The 21071-nt window shown below is 45.4% G+C and overlaps 1 protein-coding gene across 6 annotated transcripts in view; it reads right to left on the bottom strand.

Annotated features, from left to right (window-relative positions):
- The window catches only part of MID1 (midline 1), a 636259-nt gene that overhangs the window by 117320 nt on the left and 497868 nt on the right, over nt 1–21071 (bottom strand). For 4 of the 6 annotated variants that reach the window (XM_067724015.1, XM_067724016.1, XM_067724019.1 and 1 more), the window contains one exon: nt 12269–12984. In XM_067724015.1, coding sequence (XP_067580116.1) covers nt 12269–12928 — 660 coding nt within the window. In that variant the 5' untranslated portion in view covers nt 12929–12984. The remainder of the gene's footprint in view (nt 1–12268; nt 12985–21071) is intronic. The other 2 variants (XM_067724018.1, XM_067724017.1) reach the window with 2 other exon arrangements.

The raw sequence follows: 21071 nt of genomic DNA, 5'->3' as shown, positions 1-21071 counted from the left end.
GCCTTAATCATAGGTGATGATTAGTTCGGGGCAGGATGGGGTCCCTGGGTCTGAGCCCCCAAACTCAGATTTCTCTAACCATAGTTAATGCTATTTAATTTCCATGACCTCACGTTCCAAGTGATTAAGGAGCTTCCCCCACCCACTAGACACTGAGCTAGACACTTGGACCTATATTATCTCATTTAATCCTCCCAAGATCCCTAATGAGCAGGTATTATCATTCCCATATTTTTGCAGGGGACACGTGGCTGTTCCAAGGATCAAATAATACTGATCAAACTGTCAATGTGGAGATTTACAAATGCTAGTTATTCCTCTTGGTAATAGCTGGTTCTCAGTGTTGAATAAGCAAATACCCTTGAACCACATCTGAAAACAACTTCAAGCAGCATCTTGAAAGAGAATCTCCCTCCCTTACCACTCCACAGCCCTGACCTACACGACTGTTTTCTAGAGGTACAAAGGCAGCGTGATGGCCTTGCCTAATACGTTTCCAGATGAATTTCTAGAATAAAAGAGAAACTGGAACCACTTTATTTGACGAGCTGAACACTATAAATGGGTGAGATCCTCGTCGGCCGGGACCCTCCAGTGCTTTATTCAGCAATCCAGGGGCAAGAAAAGCACTTCCCTCCTGGGTGGAGTTTGTATGGGGACCTTGGGTCTCCTCGATATTCCAGAAGCGATAGGCCATACTGAGCATGAGTCGGAAAGCCTGCCCGTTTCACTCCTCTCAGCCTTAAATCTGACGCCACCAACGAAGAGCAGCTAAGCTCTGGACAGCCACATAGAGGGTCAAAGGACCAAGAAATAAACCTCTCTACCAGGCCAGCATGTTCATCCTAACACCTAAGTTTGTAAAAATTCCCTAACAGATAAAGCCAGCTCCCCAGCTGGCTTGGCCACACAACAGCCTTTCCTCCAGTGGCCTCTCACAGCGTCTTCCTAGAGATGGGTCCTTCCACAGTGGAAATGACATAAACTGCTCCCTTGCCTGGATATGCACCCGACCTATGAGCCCCGGTCAGGAAGGAAACGGAGACCTCTGAGGAAAGCACGTGAGAACGGCTAGCAGTTCAGCCCGTGATCAGCGGACCTTTAATAAGAAAGGGTCTGGCCCAGATTTTTTCACGGACTGGAGTCCTCCTATGTTGCCCTGACTGCCACTGCAAAGGGATGCATGGTGCGAATGTCACTGTTGTCCTCTCTGAACACTGCTTTTCCTTGACATGTGTTTTCCCTTCGGCTTTTGGAATTAGGCAATTTCCAGAGAGCAACACGTAAGTCAGCAATTTTGGACAATAAGTCATATTAAAAACTATCTCATGGATTGAGTTTCATGGACTCTTTTCATAACCCTTTTCTATACTCTTATCACAGTTATAATTATGTCTAGACCATGAAAGCAATGACGTGTCTTTGTGACTCATTTCTGAATTCCCAGAGTTTATCCAGGGCTTATCTCATTAGCTAAACACAAATATCCTTTAGGTGAATAAATATGGGTCCTTTTCTTTTTATAAATTTATTTATTTATTTATATTTATTTTTGTGTGTTGGGTCTTCGTTGCTGTGCGCAGGTTTTCTATAGTTGCGGCGAGCGGGGGTTGCTCTTCATTGCCGTGCGCGGGCTTCTCATTGTGGTGGCTTCTCTTGTTGCGGAGCACGGGCTCTAGGCACGTGGGCTTCAGTAGTTGTAGCACGCGGACTGAGTAGCTGTGGCTCGCGGGCTCTAGAGCGCAGGCTCAGTAGTTGTGGCGCACAGGCTTAGTTCCTCCGCGGCATGTGGGATCTTCCCAGACCAGGGCTCGAACTCATGTCCCCTGCATTGGCAGACGGATTCTTAACCACTGTGCCTTCAGGGAAGCCCCTCTTTTCTTTTCTTTTTTTCTTCTCTCCTCTCCTCTCTCTCTCTCTTTCTTTCTTTCAAAGCAGAATTTGACAAAGCAGATGGGGAAGATCATTTATAAAGACACAAAGGGGGTAGAAGATTTTCAGGCTTTCCATATCGTTTCAGTAATAAGAACCCAATCTATCCCCATGGATAAAAGCTGTTATTTGCCTGACTGTTCTCCCCAGCAAGCAGTAAAGGAGATACAAGGGAGGAGGGAGACGATGACCACGTTGCTCTATCCATTCTGCCGCAATGGCACAGAACACCCAGGGCCGCTACGGTGGAGCGGCCGAAGGCCTTCCCGTCTGTCTACAAGATCCTTCGCTTCAGAGCTTTCCTCCTCCCCCAGCCCCATCCAACAGTGAAACCCCTCCTTCTTCCTATTCTAAGGGAGACAGCTGCCAACGCAGAGCCCAGGGCCGCCTTGCTCCATCCTTCGTTCACACACCCAAGGCAATCTACAACAAAAAGCAAAGCTGGCCAACTGAGCTTGTGATTGGCCCAGGCTGCCCGCCTGTCATGTCACCTATATTTGTCTCATCTGTCTTATCTGTGTCGAAATGTGACAGTCATGGCATAAACCCGAATGCCAGCTTCTCTTTCCTCGGAAACAGCTGGAGTCCTCTGTCAACACCTGGGGTGCTGATTCCATCCAATAAAGCAGGAACATGAAAGACTAGCTCGTCCCCCTGGACTTCAAAACGCTGCTTGTTTTTAAAGCCATTTCTTTCAGTCCACCGCTCACTGCTTCTTAAAAGTCCATTTTACTACTTAGCTTGGTTTAAAAAGAAGGACAAATCAAAGTTTCCACCCAATTATAATTCCTCAGAGGGTTGTTCAAAATTTCCCGTGTCAGCCAGAAACACAAATAGACCCTATAACCACTAAGTAATTTATGATACTGTCAGGAAATCCACGATCGGATTACACCAATGAAGCCTTTGTTGTAACAGTAAATGCCCAGATATAATAATACCTCATGCTCGCGGAACGTTCACTATGTGCCAATCACAAGGCTAGGCACTTTACAAGCATTTTCTTTTCTGATGAGAAATGCACAATGTATTCTCCTCTGTCAGCTTAAGAGCTATCCTCATGGGTAGGCAAAGTCCTTAAGTATCGTGCCCAAAAGTCTAAAACATAAAGTGAATTAAGTTTTAAGTGGATTTTGTAAGTGTACTGATAGTTTTATCAGATTTTTCCAGAATGTCACGTACTGAGAATATATCCAATCTTTAGCCACATTCACCTCCTCAGGCCACTTGTGTTCTCCTTATTATTTTACCTATCCAGTGTCCAAAAATTTGCCAGCCTTTCTAAGAAGAACCTAATTTATGATTTGTCAGTGATAGAGAATGAAAGACAATTCTGAATATCACAGCCTTTAAAAAATGAAATATTTAGTTAATGTAATTTCAGCAAATCCTGCTAGCTTTAACTCTGACTGATCAACACGAATTGTGTTCTTTCAGAACTTTTCAACTTAAATTCAAATACCATGCACAAATAGATACTCCTCACTTAACATTTACCCACTTTATATATTTAAATAAAATTAAGCAGTTAACTGTATATTAAGACATTCAGGAAAAAAATTACCCTATGAGGGAAATCGGTGAGCCCATGGAAGCTTCAAGGACAATTCATTAGTTTCCACACGAGTATCTCCTTTCCTCTGAGGTGTCCCCAAGGTCACCTGGGGGCCATGTGTGTGAACTCAGCTCCTGGCATGAGATCTGGCCCTTCAAGACAACCCAGTCTACGCTGGCTCAACTGGAGAAAATGTTGGCGTGGAGATATCTTAAGGCAGCTTTTCTGGTGGCCCTAGAGGCACCATCCACCGTCCATGATGGTGGCCTACAGCCCGGCCAGCTCTGTGTGTAAAATCGCTGAGTTAAGTCTCCAAACCTCAAAGGAAACCTCGGAAATGACGGAACCACTTGAAAGGCAATGCACTGTTAGCTGGAGAAGAAGTAGCCGAAGAGACACAGAACAACTGGGCAGCGGGAAACTGTGTTCTAGTCCTAGCTCAAAGTCCTCTCCCCAGGTGACGTGGGCTCACCCCCTTACCACTGTCGGCCCCAATTTCCTCATCTGCACAATGGGGATGCAAGAACACGCCCTTCAATGCTGCATCTGCCTCTAAAACATTCCTGAAGTCTGTGGCAGGCGTTCAGAGGCTTGAACAGCAACCTCCTTATAAGTGGATCAAAAAGCCAGAAGAAATAAGGACACGTGGTCGCCAGTATGTCGCTGCACTAGGGGAGCAGGAAAAGAATCACATTTATGTCTGGACCCAAGAGCCACTCATCAGTGACCACTCCTATTGATCCTGGGTCTTCAAGGACAAGAAACTGACTCTTACCTATTTGCATGTTTCTGTTGAGTGTGGGAGGTTTTGACCTATGACACTACTTCATTTCGCACATTAAAAAAGAGATCACAAAATCTAAAGTAATGTGAACATCTTTTCCCCCTTCTGTTTCTTCTGTGGACACAATGACCCTAATCTTTCTGATATCCTCATTTGACCTTGCCTTCAGAAAATCTACATGACATCAGCCTCTCTCACAAAAACCAAACTCCTTCAGTGTTACGCTATAAAGAAGAGGAAAATTGCCCCAAACCCTTAACCTGGCACTCAAAGACTCAAACTCTTCCCCCAACAAGACTCTCCCGACATCCTCCCTCCTGGCCGCTCCATCGGCAACCTGGGCTCTAGCCAGCATTGTCTAGAATCCCTAAACTGTCTTGCGGATTCCTGCCAACAGGTCTCTGCTGGCCTCACTCCTGAGGAACGCCTTGCTCTTCTTCTTTGATGCATAATCCACCCATCTGTCACGGCGGCTTAGAGCCCACCACCCTGGAGCACGGTTTCTTGTCTACTCAAACCCAGAGCTGGCTCTTCCTCCCCCGAATCCCGAAACACGCCTCTAACCCATCAATCCCACACCTGGCCATCAACAAGCATCTATTCACTGTCACGCCCCCGCCCTTCGCCAGGTGCTTGAGACACAGAACTACAAAGCCCATGAAAGCAACAACGTGGACTCTTACCTCACACGCAAATAAGACAAGCACTGGTTAAAAAATAATTGGCGGGGCTTCCCTGGTGGCACAGTGGTTAAGAATCCGCCTGCCCATGCAGGGGACACGAGTTCGAGCCCTGGTCCTCGAAGATCCCGCATGCCGTGGAGCAACTAAGTCCGCGCGCCACAACGACTGAGCCCGTGTGCCACAACTACTGAGCCCGCATGCCACAACTACTGAAGCCCGCGCGCCTAGAGCCCGTGCTCCGCAACAAGAGAAGCCACCGCAGTGAGAAGCCCGCGCACCGCAACGAAGAGTAGCTCCCGCTCGCCACCACTAGAGAAAGCCCGCGCGCAGCAACAAAGACCCAATGCGGCCAAAAATAAATAAATAAAAATTAAGAAAAAAAAATAATTGGCAGGTGGTCTGCCTCCAAATTCCACACCTTAACCATCATGCCATTCTAACCCCCTGGTTTCTTACAGTATTTTTACGTTATAGTATATTGCCAGGCGCAGGGCTGAGGGTTTACATGAAACTTTTTATCTTGTTTTTCCATGATTCTACGCAAGTAAGTACATTATTAGCCCTGTTTTACAGAGGAACTTAAGCTAAGCAACAGGTTCAAAGACTACATTTGTTTCCACAGCCATGTGACTAAAAGGTACCTTGTGTACTTGTCTGTGCATATCCCAGAACTCTCTGAGCTTCTCAAAAATGATTCCAATAACAATAAATCATCAGGCAATAAGACATTCCTATCCGCAGTTGAAGGAGAGAGAGGAGACTCCTCAGGGGGAATAGGCAGATGAGAAGGAGAGAGGAGAAAGATGGAGCCTTAAACTTACTGTTAAGAACATATCCCTAGAGATGTTTTCTTTTACTCCATTTATCATAAATAGTTTTTGTACCCAAGAAAATTAAAATATAGGTTTAACATATTTGACAAATATTTGGAAACTGTATTTCATCACATGGGAAGTTTTAAAAAATATATTGCAGACTAAAGAAATGTTCCCATGAAATAAGTCCAAGCAGAATCACAATTTGAAGGGGCCAGTTGGAACTGGTGAGACCTCATATAACCAAAACGTTTTGGAAGACATGTGTCTGAAGTTCACATATCCCCAGTAGCATCGTGTGACAAAATGTCATAAGGTATATCTACATGTTAGATTAAAATCTAGCCTAGAATTATTGTGAACTAGTCTGAAAAAAGATACAGGGGTTGCACAAGGGATGTGGTAAGTGGGAAAAATAAAAAAAGAATGATACCAAACAATCCACGGACATCTAGTAAATTCAACGTTGTTTTCTAATAAACAGCTTGGCAATGGTAGGTGAAATGGCCCTTATTCCAGGAAGCCTTTCTCCATCTCTCAGGTCTGGGGTTGGTGTCGTCCCTGCTTTGGGCAGCGTGCCTCCTTCCACCACCACCAGAGGAAATGTTCACCCGCCGGCACTCTCTGCTAAACTTTAAGCTCCGTGAAGGAGAGAGACCGTTTCTGTTCATATTGCCTTCATTTATGCAGCATATATTAACTTACTTTTGCGCGACCTCTCAAAAAACCCCATATGTCAGGGCTTCCCTGGTGGCGCAGTGGTTAGGAATCTGCCTGCCAATGCAGGGGACGTGGGTTCAAGCCCTGGCCAGGGAAGGAAGATCCCACATGCTGCGGAGCAACTAAGCCCGTGTGCCACAACTACTGAGCCTGCGCTCTAGAGCCCGCGAGCCACAGCTACTGAGCCCACGTGACACAACTACTGAAGCCCGCACGCCTAGAGCCCGTGCTCCACAACAAGAGAAGCCACCGCAATGAGAAGCCCGCGCACCGCAATGAAGAGTAGGCCCTGCTCGCCCCAACTAGAGAAAGCCCGCGCACAGCAACGAACACCCAACGCAGCCAAAAATAAATTAAAAAAATAAATAAAAACCCATATGTCAAATACGGGTAATGGGAGGATAAAGGAAATGGTAGGTATAATGGATCTATCAAGTGTCCATCACATAGGTGCATAAAACAAAGGTGAGTTGTTCTACGAGTATTTGAGATCTAGTTTATCAAAATTCACACCATTAAATCTAAACCAGTGAAATGCAATACAGACCAAAATAATGATTCACATCGAGCTGGATAAAATATAATGTAATACCTGGCTGTGCTCTCATTTAGAAATTCTCTTATAGAATTCTTTATCGTGTTTACGGATGAGTATCTGCAACATTATTAGGAATGGAATTTAAGTTTCCATGTAGTGTTAACAGCTGATCATCAGTGAAGCCGCTGACAAGTATCTATTGGGAATCCATTATCTGCAAGACCCTGTGGTCAGTCTTAGGTGGGTGATGGTACAGTGAGAGCCAAAGGTCTCTGCCTGACTCAGGGTGCTTAGATTCTTGAGGGGGACATAGTGTGTGTTCAGCTGACTGGGTAACTAGGTATACACTGGAGTGATTGTTATGGGTTGGACTGTGGCCCCTAAAATTTCACATGTCGAAGTCCTAATCCCAAATACTTCAGAATGGAACCTTATTTAGGAATAAGGTCATTGCAGCTCTAATTGGCTGTGATGAGATCATACTGTAGTAAAGTGGGCCCTTAATCCAATGTGACTGGTGTCCTTTTAAGAAGGGGAAATCTGGGGCTTCCCTGGCGGTCCGGTGGTTAAGACTCTGCGCTTCCACTGCAGGGGGCCTGGGTTCCATCCCTGGTCGGGGAACTAAGATCCCGCATGTCTCGCGGCACGGCCAGGAAAAAAAAAAAATTATGCCAAGAAGGGGAAATCTGAACACAAAGACAGGCACAGCGGGAGAATGCCATGTGAAGAGACACAGGGAGAAGACAGCCACCCACAACCCAAGGAGAGGCGCCTAGAATCCGCTCTTCCCTCACAGCCCTCAAAAGGAATCAACTCTGCTGGACCCCAGAACTGTAAGACAATACATTTCTTTCCTTTAGGCCACCTAGTTTGTGGTTCCTTGTGGCAGTCGTGGCAAATTCATACGGTGACAAACACTAAATTCTCACAGATGAAGGTTTCTCAACCCGGGCACTATTGAGATTTGGGACCAGACAAGTCTATGTGGGAGCACCCATCCTGCACCCTGTAGGATGCAGCAGCAACCCTGGCCTCTATCCACATATGTATGCAACACACACACCCTTTCACTGGAACCTGCACTAAACCGGCTACTATTTTCAGAGAAGAAACAATCTATAGAAACTCGGAAAAAGGAAAAAGTCTAGCTCAGTATCTACTTACAACTTCCCCAACGGCAAATAAAGTACAAGACTTTAAAAAATATAGACCCTTATGATCTATAAATGACGCTGAAGAGTGAAATCCCATGTCTTCACCTCCAGATGAGAAGGGCTACACAGGAAGGCTGAGGTTTAACTGGAACCTTTATCAAACTATTATAAAATTACAATGGGATGATCCATTGAAAGGGTTTTTTTTTTTTTTTTTTTTTAACAAATAAACTCCCTAGGCCAACAGAAGGCCAATTAGAGTCAGAAAAGCAAAACAATGATTTGCAACTTCAGTTTCAGCTAACTTGAAGTCTGACTATGCTGAAATTGAAGGGCAAGGAAAGGTCAGTTTTTCTTGGTTTGTGTATTTTTATAGGTGTAACTAGAGGAAAGAAACAAGAGCTCCAACACTGTATGCTGGAACAGAGGAAAAGAAATTACTGCATCGTAATTCCTCGAAAACTCCGGAATGCGTTCTATTAAATTCTCTTCCATGTTAGGTGGTTCACAAATCAAACTTTTGATCCAAGTTTGGAGGACTGAGAGGCTTCTTAAAATTCAATCAAAATGATGTGAAAAGGTGCACATTATGATATGCTCCATTTAGAGACTTATGCATTTGTCAGGAAGACTTTTCTCTTTTTATCTTAAAACAGAGTTCAGGAAATGCTGGTTTAGTTTTCTCTCTGCTGCAATATTTTAAGAGTACTTCCCAATGCATAGTTTCTGAAAGCATTAGATTCCCGATGCTATTTCAAATGATGTGAAAGATTTTGCTTGCATGAATTCTACATGCTGGAATTTTTAAATGTTTTTTTCCCCTTTGTGTCTAGAAAAAAAGGTGTAATGTACAAAAGTATATTCCAATCCTCTATATCAACACACGTACACTGAGAGTTCATGTGAGCAAAAAATGTCCCTCAAAGTTGAGTGTTATTGCAAGAAATAATTCTTCTTCATAATCACTGCTGAATTCCCCCTCTTCAAATAATGGACTTTTACTAACAGAAGTAAAAAAAAACATTTTCAAACAGCAGACACCTGAATCCTTACATATTCAATTAACTAAAACAAATCTATCATGTTATCAATGAAAGCATCCTCAAATTCCTACATGCTTTGTGTTTCCACATCATCACAAATCCATTTCTGTATGAGATGCTAAAGCCTCAGGAAAATACATTAAAAGAACACATTTACCTGATGAACCTAGGGGCAGGACAGGAATAGAGACACAGACGTAGAGAATGGACTTGAGGACATGGGGAGGGGGAAGGGTAAGCTGGCACGAAGTGAGAGAGTGGCATGGACATATATACACTACCAAAGGTAAAATAGATAGCTAGTGGGAAGCAGCCGCATAGCACAGGGAGATCAGCTCGGTGCTCTGTGACCACCTAGAGGGGTGGGACAGGGAGGGTGAGAGGGAGACGCAAGAGGGAGGGGATATGGGGATATATGTATACGTATAGCTGATTCACTTTGTTATACAGCAGAAACTAACACACCATTGTAAAGCAATTATACTCCAATGAAGACATTTAAAAAAATGGCTAATAAACCAAAAGAAAAAAAAACACATTTACTTTTTCAGATCAAAGTAATTAACAAAAATACCCTTTCTTGGTTTTGGTCCTTTCAGTATGCTATTGCTTTCTTCAAAAATTCAATGTTTATATTGTACTTAGGTTTTGAAGTACCAGAGGCACCCAAATGTCATCTATTCTGTGATTTTTTAAAATTCTAACCTAAGTGGCATGTTTTAGAACAAACAGGCTATGCTAGCATGTTATTTGTTTAAATGCTCATAAGCACATTTTGGGAAATGGCTGTAAATAAATACTTATAAAGCATATTTTGTCGAGCGGCTATAAGTGTGTTTTGGTGCACTGGGTGCTGTTTATATGCTTATATTTCTGTAATTAGAAGATAAAACCCACTAGATCATTAATGCTCAGGCCCTCCCGGTAACAGTATAAAATGACCGCTAACCCACTGGCTTGATTAGACAAGTGTGCAGGGCTCTTAATTGAAGAGTTTCATTTTCATCACAAAAATGGCTAGGGCATTAAAAGTGTCTCCTCTAAAATTTGGAGGTGTAAATAACTAAGAACTCCTCTGTGATGGTACACAAGTCATGAGAAGAACTCGAGGATCAGGTTTAAATATCAAGTCTGGGAGCTGCTGAATACGGAACCTCATTGTGGTGCTTTGACAAACGGTCATTAAAGGTAGTGTCAAGCCAACTGAAGGAACACTTTTTGAATAAAAAAACCGATCTGGCAGCTTTACGTTTCGGAAAGCAAAAACACCTAGGTCCTTGAAAACCAACTTACGGTTACCAAAGGGGAAAGGTGGTCATGGGGGGGTGATAAATGAGGAGTTTGGGATTAACAGATACACACTACTATATATAAAATAGGTAAGCAACAAGGACGTACTGTATAGCACCAGGAACTCTACTCAATATTCTGTAATAACCTAAAAGGGAAAAGAATCTGAAAAAGAAAATATATAACTGGATCACTCTGCTGTGCATCTGAAACTAACACAACATTGCAAATCAACCATACTTCAATTTTTAAAAAAAGGAAAAAAAACCCACCTATGTTCAATCATCCTAAATATTCTGTCCCCCACCAAAAAAGGGTGATAGCCACAGCAATCTCTGAAGAATCTGTTTTAGCAGCACAATTCTCACACGCACTGCCTTTGCTATTAAGAACTCTGGAGGTGTGTTTTCGGCTACCTTCGTGCGCGACACTAGGAAACCAGGCAGCATCTGTCTTCCCTTGTCTGTATCACCTCGATCCTCTGGCTCAGCTTTCTAAAGATGGTTTTATACTAGTCACCTCACTTTGAGTGAGGCATGCTGCCCAGGTGATGCTTTTGTCCCCCAAGTGACGTTTGGAAGCAAGGATTCACTTCGGCATGCCAAACTCCCTCAGCATACCAAGAAACAGCCACCACATCACAGATGTGGTGCATTCATCCCAGCATCCCCCAAATAAACTACGTGGTCCTGGTAAACACAAGCCCCCATCAGCGCCGAGAAGTGATAGGAACCATTTGTGAGACGTGGTGATGAGCTCTGAGCGGTAATACTTTTGATCACGTGATTCATTTTGTTTGCTCAACACAGTGTGTGTTTGTCCTGAGAGGAAGGACTTCGGTATATATTTACGCAAAGCTCTTAATTTATACTTCCTTTCCTTTTAATTGGCATCTTGTTACCTAAAATTAGCTGGGGAACGGAGCAGACAGAGCGTCTCATGATCAGAGCAAACTCTCTCGGCTGAGTTTGCAATAATTAGACCCACCGTCGCCCGCAGATGAACAGACACCTGGAGGCCTGCCTTATTTCTTCCCTGGTGCCTTCTCTCCATATTTAGAGAGTGATTTTTAAAATCTGACGTATAGTCATATTAATTATCATTCCCTGAGGTGGAGTTTGGCTCCTAATTCATGTTAAAAGTGAAGTTCAAACATTCTTGCCTGTAACCTTATGGCACAAAAAGCCTCCACGCAAAGGAATTCTTTCGTGAAACCCGAGACGATCGGGACACTCTACTTCACCAATACGCTGGATATCATTTACACAAGGAATAAAAGGTCACGTGTCCTCTAAAATCCCACATTTGCTATAGGCATTTCTCCTTCTATTCTTCTGTTTGGGCAGTAACTAGATACAGGTACGATGCAAGTGAAATGAGTTTTCCCTGATGAGTAAGGAAAGTAAACGCCCCCAAAATGCCCAAACCCAGATTTCATCCGCCATTCCTTCCCACGCGCGCACGCTCTCGTTCTCTCTCGCTCTCTCTCAACCGCAAGGATTGAAAATGATCCAGATTTTTCAGAATTCGCCCTCACCTTGACAACGCTAACATTACAAGCGGCAGTCAACTTTTACAAGACACCCTTATTGTGTAACACGGCTAGGCTGCCAAAAAGACGTGCTATAACGAATCAGATAACAAAGGCGAAGAGAAAAACCTTCACCTGCCACGTAGCTAGCAGTGAATATACTTTTTCTTTCCATGACATTTGCTGGCAGAAAGGGGTTCGGCTTAAGGCGGATCGGACTAACCTTCAATTTGTCATAGCGCTCACTCAAAGCTGCCACCTGATGGTCTCGGTGCCGCCCGACCAGTTTACACAAGGCACAGATTAACTGGTCATCGGTCACGCAGTACATATTCACCTTCTCATCCTCGTGCTCCAGGCACATCAGCCCCCGAATGTGCGAGTCCGGGATGGGCTCAATCAGACGGTGGCCCGTAAAGGGTTTCTTGTTCGGGTGAGTGGCTTTCAGGCACTCGTCACAGTAGGACACTTCGCAAGTGACACAGGTCTTCACGGCGTCTTGGGCAGGATCCTGGTCACAGAACTGGCAGAGGACTTTCTCGGCCGAAGTCATGCTGTTGGCGTCGAACGGCCGCTCCCGGCGGGTCTCGCTGGGGGAATTGGGCCCGCTCACCGAAGCTTTCTGGAACCTGTCGATGATGTTCTGCAGGGTGACGTTGCGCTTGAGCCCGTCTAGACCTCGCTGGCTGAGCGTGATGACATGTCGGCAGGTGGGGCACTGGAAGGCAGTGATGGACTCCACGGACTCGTTGGTGGCGCAGTGTGACACCAGGATGCGGTGGGCGCAGTTGAAGCAGAGGCTGTGTGCGCAGGGGAGCAGAAGAGGGTCCTCAAAGAGCTCCAGACAAATAGGGCAGGTCAGCTCCGACTCCAGTGTTTCCATCTTCAGGCAAAGCTCTCCTGGGTCATCAGCAAAATCCAAGGAAGCTGATCAGCTATCTGGAAACAGAACGTAAGATTTGATTAGGCGCGAGGGGGGTCAGCCATGCGGGGCTGTCAGCTTTGACTACATCTCAGAATAATTCCCAACACAGGTCACGGAAGGGTAAATGTGTGTACATTCCAAATAATTCTCTCTCTATTCACTGGGGAAATGGGGGGTGTGGGGAAACACCCTAAGCCAGCAGACCAGCTAACATTTCCTCAAGGTTCCCGTCACTGAAAGCGGCATTTTTTTTTTTTCAATTTTGTTCTTTAAAGTTTCTCGCTCCAAACTGGCAAGTTCTTGAAACTGTAATTTCCATATCTAATCACAATAATCTTACGGTGCCGTGGCCAAGTTTTCCTTGCATTGAAAATGAAAATGTAGAAACATTAATTAATGAACTACGGAGTCTTTCATAACTTTGAATTTATGAACTTACATGTTAAGTATATGTGTTTTAAGGGCCTCTGCTCTGCCGTACTGAACCAGGCTTCAGAGAAGGAGAAAGGCACTCATTGTAGAAATGGGCATGAAATGCGTATGAAATCAAACGCGCGATTTCAGGGGTAAGGATAATGCTTCAGCAGGGGATGTCAGTTTCCAAAATACATTCCCGAGAAAAAACCGGGACTTTCACAAAGATGATTGTGATAAAGGCAACGTTTCTGGCATGCGTTTGTTACTCTTCTGAATAATTCTATTGTTTAATCCAGCGGTGGGACGTGGGTGGGCAGAGGGAAGCAAAGAAAAATATCTGGGGGCCTTTTCAGCGGCTGCGGTGAGCTTGGGGACCAATGACTAATAACGACATAGTTCATTAGAACAAGGATTTTCGTGGCTACGATATTCATTTGCTAAGTTGTAACAGTGGGGACGATTACAGCTGAGAAAGCAGTTGAAGGCAGTGGCACTCCTCCGAGGAGATTTACAAGGGCTGCCGACGGACCCTGCACAGCCCTCCCGGGCTGAAATCTCCCATCAAGGGCTTGTCACTGTCGCCAGCGACAGGCCGGGCTAGCAGGAGGTCCAGCCTCACACTCAGGGCCACGTTGGCCCGGGCACGACCTCCGGCAGCTTTGTTGCTCCCCTCCAGGCGGCCTTCGGGTGGCCTAGCTGCACGCTCCCCTCGCCAGGAAGACTTGCTGCTTTTGTGAACTCTCGCCTGCCTCCCCTTCCAAAACGGCAGGGCGAAGAATCCCACATAAACCCCTGCTCATTAAGAGGGAAGGGGCCTCGTGCTCATTAGCAGGCCTGGGAACCAAGCCTCTTTGAACCTTCTCCCTTTCAAGGCCATTAGCAGAGGTCTGCGCAACAGTGACAGGCATATTAGATGCAGCCCACTGCGGGCTGTGGGAGAACCGTGCAGTTCACCCAGTAGATGCAAGGTTCAAATCACACTCCGGGGGGATTTTCTCAGCCTGATTCATAGGAAGGCTTCACATCCAAAGCTATGTTTAGTGATTCTGACAATCAGCCTTTTTGTATTCACACCTCCATTTATTTACAAAATTCGCTATTTCTAGAATGCCCTGACCCTCTCTGAAATAGCATCCCTCAGAAATACCATGGGGTGCTGTGCTTAAACTAATGCTCATCTTGCTATCAACTGAACGGTAACTGATCATTAAAAGTGTAAAGTATGTGCTAAGCTTGTTACAACTTAAAGGGCTGCTGGCTTCATCTTAAAGACCTCTCCAGCCATCCGCTAATGCTAACTACGTAAGAAAGCATAAATGGGCAGCAGAGATTTGAAATATTAAAGGTTTCTCATCTTTCCACAACCTACAGTGGAAACCCCAGGGCTGCTGTTGTGAGAAACTTACCAGCCCCGCTTGGTTCCGGCCAACCCTTCCTACACAAATAGCTTGGAAGAAATGGAAAGGTTTTACCTATTAATCATCATTTTGGTTCATCATGGAAAAACAGAATTCTCTCTACATCAAATTTCTTCTCACTTCCCATCAGAAGCATGTAAAGGAAAAAGGTAGCCCCTTTGGTCTGCTTCGTGCTCAGGTGAAACAGAAACACCTACCGATGGATCTCAACAGGGGGCTGAGCGTCAACTATGCCTGGAGAGTTCTGACGATTGTATTTTTAGGCAGGTGCTAGAATTCCATCCCGGAGCAGTGCAATCAGAATTTCTAGAGGTGATGACGCTGCCGACCCCGATGGAAATGCTGACATTTTATTCAAGAGACATTTACCGAATACCAAGCACTGAGCTGGCTCCTGGCTTCCTCCTCTTCCCCTTTCTATGATCGTGGACGAAGCCAACAAACATCCTCTCCTACCTGGATGATCACAGTATTTTTTCTAAATGGTCTCCTGGCTTCTGCTCAGTCTTGCCCCTCCCCCCCACCACGCCCCGCGCCCACAGTCTATCCTCCATTCGGAAGCCTGAGCCTGTTAAAACACGACAGAGCCTGCCTCGCCTCTGCTCTACCCTCCAGGGGTTTCCCATCTCACTCAGGGAGAAATTCACCAGAATAAAACCAGCCCCAGAAAACACAGACTCAGACAGTGACCTCATTTCCTCCCACGCTACCCCTTGTTCTGCTCTGGGCACATGGTCTCCTTGTGATTCCTCAAGCACGCCACGCACGTCCTGTCTCCCCTTGGCAAGGTCGTTGGAATGACTCTCCGCTCCGATGTCACCTTCTCTGTGAACCCACATGAAAGCGATTCCCCTAAGACCACCACAACCAACCACCCACCCACCCACCCACCCACCCACCCATCGCGGCAACCCTTCTTCCCCCATCTCGGTTTGTTTTCTTCTATGACGTGCATCGCCGACATAGTGTATTAGTTTGTTCACTGCTCTGTCTCTCCCCATGGCCCCAGCATTAGAATATCAGCTCTACGAGAGCAGAGACTCTGTTTTGCTCTTTGAGGGATGTACAGCCAGCACCGGGAACAGTGCCTCACACACAGTAAGACTCGGACATTCGTTGGTGGAGTTAATACAAAGTACTGATGTTGGGGACGAACCCAAAAAGAATAAAACATAACCCTTGCTTTCAAGAATCTCTCAAAAATATGAGAACAGAGGTCAGCAAAGTTTCTGTACCAAGGCCAAGACAGTAAATATCTTTGGCATTGCAGGACAGACACTCTCTGTTGCAATTACTCACTTTTGCCACTGTAGCACGCAAAAGCAGAAATGAAAGATCACGGCTGTCCGATGGAATCATATTTACAAGCTGAATCATATTTACAGGTAGCAAGCTGGATTTGGCGTGCGGAGCTTATTGTGCTGACCCGTGTTTCAGAAGAGAGAAACATGTCCAACCAGCCAAAAGAGAAATGGAAAGCACTCTCAAAGAATTATGAATAAAATGCTGCGCCGGCAACAACGGCCACACCGGGAGAGTGAGACTTCGACAAGCGTGTACAAGTTTCGAGTGCTAACGGGAAATGCCATGCGATGGGATTTCACCCTGACATCAATGGACACGATGTGAGTCAAGTGCTCAGGGGCAATTTACGTAAGAATGATTTAAGAGCAGCTGCTCAGAACTGGACCTTTTTTCTTTTATTGCCCTAGCACTTGGCGTGGGGCTTTATGCAAGTCTCTACGCTGTAAATGTTGGTTAATTCTATTAAGTGATGACAAAATAGCTAGATGCAAAGTGAGGTTGAGCCAATTTTCTGAAACTTTGGCCTCTGTGCTGCCAGAAAGGAAGGGATTTTGATTTGATATCTGCAGCGGATCTCATTTTTACTACTTTTATCCAGATTTTGCCATGGTAGCGATATTCTTGTTAAACTACTCAACAATAAATTACTACTAAGCATGCATGCCATTTCTTCCACCTTAAAAAAAATAGCATGGTTTATTGTCTAGCTTTCTTTAAAATCTTTTTTTGAGAAATGAAAATGCCATTCATTCTTTCACCAAATACTGAAGTCCCTCTAGGTGCTGAGTCCCGGGACAAGCAATGGTAACACCTGCCCCGCCTACTCACAGCGATCTTCTGGTCTATCAGGGGAGAGAACATACAAATGGTTTTCCAGCATGACAAAAGACACGCGCCAAAGACTGGGGGAGAAGAGAATGGGGAAGCTTCCTGAAGGAGGCAACACGCACGTGGGTTTTCAAGATGAACAGGGGTTTCACCAAGCACACAGAGGTGTGAGAGTAGGGGTAGATTGTGTGCCAAATGTTAGGAGGGAGGGAGGGAGGGAGGGAGGGAGGGAGGGAGAGAGGGAGAGAGGGAGAGAGGGAGAGAGGGAGAGAGGGAGAGAGGGAGAGAGGGAGAGAGGGAGATTCTTAGCTTTCACTACAATGGAAGGAAATCACACGTGCATATCATTGTCAGGAAATGCTATAGCTCAACATTTTTCTGAATGGGCTGATTGGTTCTCATTCAGAGGAGGATGTCGGTCATCATGGGAAGCCTCGCAACAAACTGGGGACAGAAACAATTCACAGCTCACACCTCTACTCGTCCACCGTTTGTGGTTCAGAACAGGGCACAGAACAGTGAATGAGAGGAGAGAGTTGCGTGGGTGGCCAGATGATGCGGGATGATCTGCAGCTCTGCTATAGCTGTGCGTCCCTGGGTGAGTGTCCACAGATGTTCCCTCCAATTCACTCCAATCACATCCCTCAGCAGCCAAGTCTTTGGTCACAGGATGCAGTTAAGCTCTGGACACTCGGAAGCACTGGGCACCAGACATCTTTTCAAGAAACTTTCTTATAGATTCAAGACGTCGAAGGAAAGCACTTCTTTAAAATGGAAACTGAGGGCTTCCCTGGTGGCGCAGTGGCTGGGAGTCCGCCTGCCGATGCAGGGGACACGGGTTCGTGCCCCCGGTCCGGGAAGATCCCACATGCTGCAGAGTGGCTGGGCCCGTGAGCCATGGCCACTGGACCTGCGCGTCCGGAGCCTGTGCTCCGCAACGGGAGAGGCCATAGCAGTGAGAGGCCCACATGCCGAAAAAAAAATATATATATATATATATAATATAATATAAAATATATTAAAATTAAAAATATATTGATGGAGAAATCAAAAGCTTTACAGACAAGCGAAAAAAAATGGAAACCGAGTAAATGGATATTTATTTTCCACACGTCCCCCCTTGCTCCTTTACCTCCACTCCCACCCCTCATTCTGTGTAGCACTGAGATGGGGCTTTTCTGACTTTCCTCTCTCCCCTCCAGCTAAGCAAAGCCTAGGTGTTTTCAAAAGGGCCAGCCAGCCTTCCATCCAATAGCCATCCAGCTTGATCCACGTACTGCTTTGTCTGACACCTAGGCTCATGTCTTGCAGCGCCGTCTCTTTTCAGAATCTCAGTTCAGCACTGACAGTACCTTGCTTCATTTACTGTATGCGCTTCAACTCAGAGCGTGCATCTCATGGGACTCCTCAGCTTCCCTCCCAAACCCCTGTGCCTCCCAGGCCTCCTGCTGTCTCCTCATGGCACTCCCATTCTCCTGATCAGCACAAGTCAGAGACCCGCCTCATTTTCTACTCCTCCCTTTCTGAGGCAGGCAGAATAACGGCCCCCTGAAGGCTGGCCACATCCTCACACCTGACACCTGTGGATGTTTTAGGTTACAAGGCAAAGGGGAGTTCAGGTTGCAGATGGATTTAAAGTTGTCAAGCAGCTGACCTTGAGACAAGGGGATTAGCCTGGACCGTCCAGGTGGACTCAATGTAATCACGAAGGTCTTTAAATGTGGAAATGGGAGGCAAAAGAGTAGAGTCAGATGATGCCACGTGAAAGAGACTTGACAAGCTATTGCTGGCTTTGAATATAGGAGGCCACAAGCCAAGGGATGTGAGAAGCCTCCAGAAGCTAGAGAAGGTCGACAAACAGATTATCCTCTAGAGCCTCCAAAAGGAATACAGCCCTGCAGATACCTTGATGACAGCCCAGGGAGACCAGTGTCAGACTGATGACCGCCAGTGTTGTTTCCAGCCATCAGGTTTGTGGTAATTTGTTACAGAATCAATAGGAAACTGTACACTCTCCGTCCCCCAAATCCAAACCATTAGGCAAGACACGTAAATGTCAAACCTTAGTAGTTCTTTGACTGGTTTCTCTGTTCTCACCGCCTCCGTGTTGATCTAGATCTCTACTGCCTTCCAAGACTATTGCCAAAAACAAACGAACAAACAAACACCAAAAAAAAACCCACACAAAAATATCTCCTAATTTGATTTATTACCTCCAACCTTTCGTCTTTCAGTTTCATCTTTGCAACGTGCTTCAGGCATCATAACTTTTTCTGGTCACTTCTCTTAAAGGCTCAAAACACTGAGCAGCTCCCTGCTGCCCAAAGTATGAGTCCTGACATCTGATCTCCTTTTTCAAAGCCTTGCCCAACTTTCTCCCAAACTGCTTCTTTAACCTTACTCCCTATCACTCACCTCCTGTACCAGAGACCCAGTAAATGGGACCATTTTCTGCTCTTAGCAACTGCCCTTGCTTTTCTTCCTAGCACAAATCATTTTCACCCTTGTGAGTTTTTTTTTTTTTTTTTTTTTTTTTTGGTTTCATGTTCATTTTCTTGTTTTTGTTTTCTGGTTTTTTTAAAATGACAGCCGAACCTCCTAGAAGCCCAAAGAGCCCTGGCCACTATTGTATTTGGGGATTTCATACTAAACAAAGAAGAAATGTTTTAAAAGATGGCTCTAAAGACTGTGACATGTCCGACATGTTTACAATTAGCCAGGTAAAGCTTTTAGCTGAAAAACACAAAACAAAGTAACTACCCTATTCACAAAATAACTAAAATATTGATTTGCAAATAGTATTTCCTAGTACACAACAGAGTGATCAGTAATGAGATTCAGGTTTAAAGCTATATGAGTTATCTTCTTTCATCATTCATTCAAAGATTCAGATTAGCTCTGGGACCGATACAGGCAGGCATGAGTGAGCACAAACTCCGATCTCATATGGAGGTAACATTCATAGTCAAAACTTGAGACCAACAGAAAGACTGCGGGAGAGCTAGCGGCGAGGGCTGTAGGGGTGACAGCACCTTGGCACCCAGGTGATGGTGAAGGCTGGTGATGGTGGATGGGGATGGCTGATCCAGCTGCCTGGGCAGGTGTCCCCTTGCTCCCTCTGGGCTCTAGGTATCATCATCCTGAGCTAGCACTCATTCCAGGATGAGGACTTTCCCGGAGGGAGCAGGGCTTTCTTCTGTCCAAGGTACAGGATACGGAAGGAAACAAATTGGAGGAGAAAGTTCCCAGTGGAAAAGGAAAGACGTTGGGACTTAAAGAGTCCAGGTGTAGGGTTCAGGCTAGAGAAGGGAGATGGCTGAACTCAGGATGGGTGCCTTATGCATCGCTGTGATAGGCCAGGGAGATGGAAGTTAAGAGGGTTCATATCTGTGTTCATATCTCTTGGATTCATCTTTTTTGCCCCCTCCTTTGAAGTAAAGGGCAAAACTATTCACCTGACAAGTCAATACAGAGAAAACATTTAACCCCCTGCCTAGGTTGTCACAACGCTTGCCACCATCCTGCTGGGTAGCTCATTTTACAATTGCACAACTTTATTGCCTGGAGTCTCTCCTGACTTCCGCTATGACCTGCACCTTGAAGAAACATCTAGGACCCCTGTGAGGACGGCATGCATTGCCAGGTTTAATCCACGGTCAAAGTCAATGAGCAGACTTTCCAGTTCAAAACCCCAGTAGTATGGAAATTTTACCCATATAATCAAGAAGTGACCAGGGATTACGAATCTCCAGACCAAGTGCCTTCTATGAATTCAATCACCCGCTAGAATAAGGAGATATTCAATTGTCAGCAAGTCATCCCTGAGTTTTTTATTCCAAATGTCTCTTAATGGAGACGTTGACGTTTTAATCATAAGGCAAATCCATGTCTCAATGCTTCCCCACAATGTATTCTATGTCATGTCTGCATACTCCATCAACGATAATAATTTTTCTAATTTGGAGTATATGAAAAAGAACATGCATTCTAGCCACGTATAATTTTACTTTCAGTCCCTCCCTTTGTAAGCTCCGAAAACCATCTCTACGAGGGAAATCAATGTGTCACTGGACCAAAGAATAAACTTGGATACCAACACTGGGTGGCCTGTGGTCAACTGTTGATAGCAGGTG

Source organism: Pseudorca crassidens, chromosome X (assembly GCF_039906515.1).
Source record: "Pseudorca crassidens isolate mPseCra1 chromosome X, mPseCra1.hap1, whole genome shotgun sequence".
Taxonomy (NCBI): domain Eukaryota; kingdom Metazoa; phylum Chordata; class Mammalia; order Artiodactyla; family Delphinidae; genus Pseudorca; species Pseudorca crassidens.
This window is presented reverse-complemented; position numbering and strand designations above follow the sequence as displayed.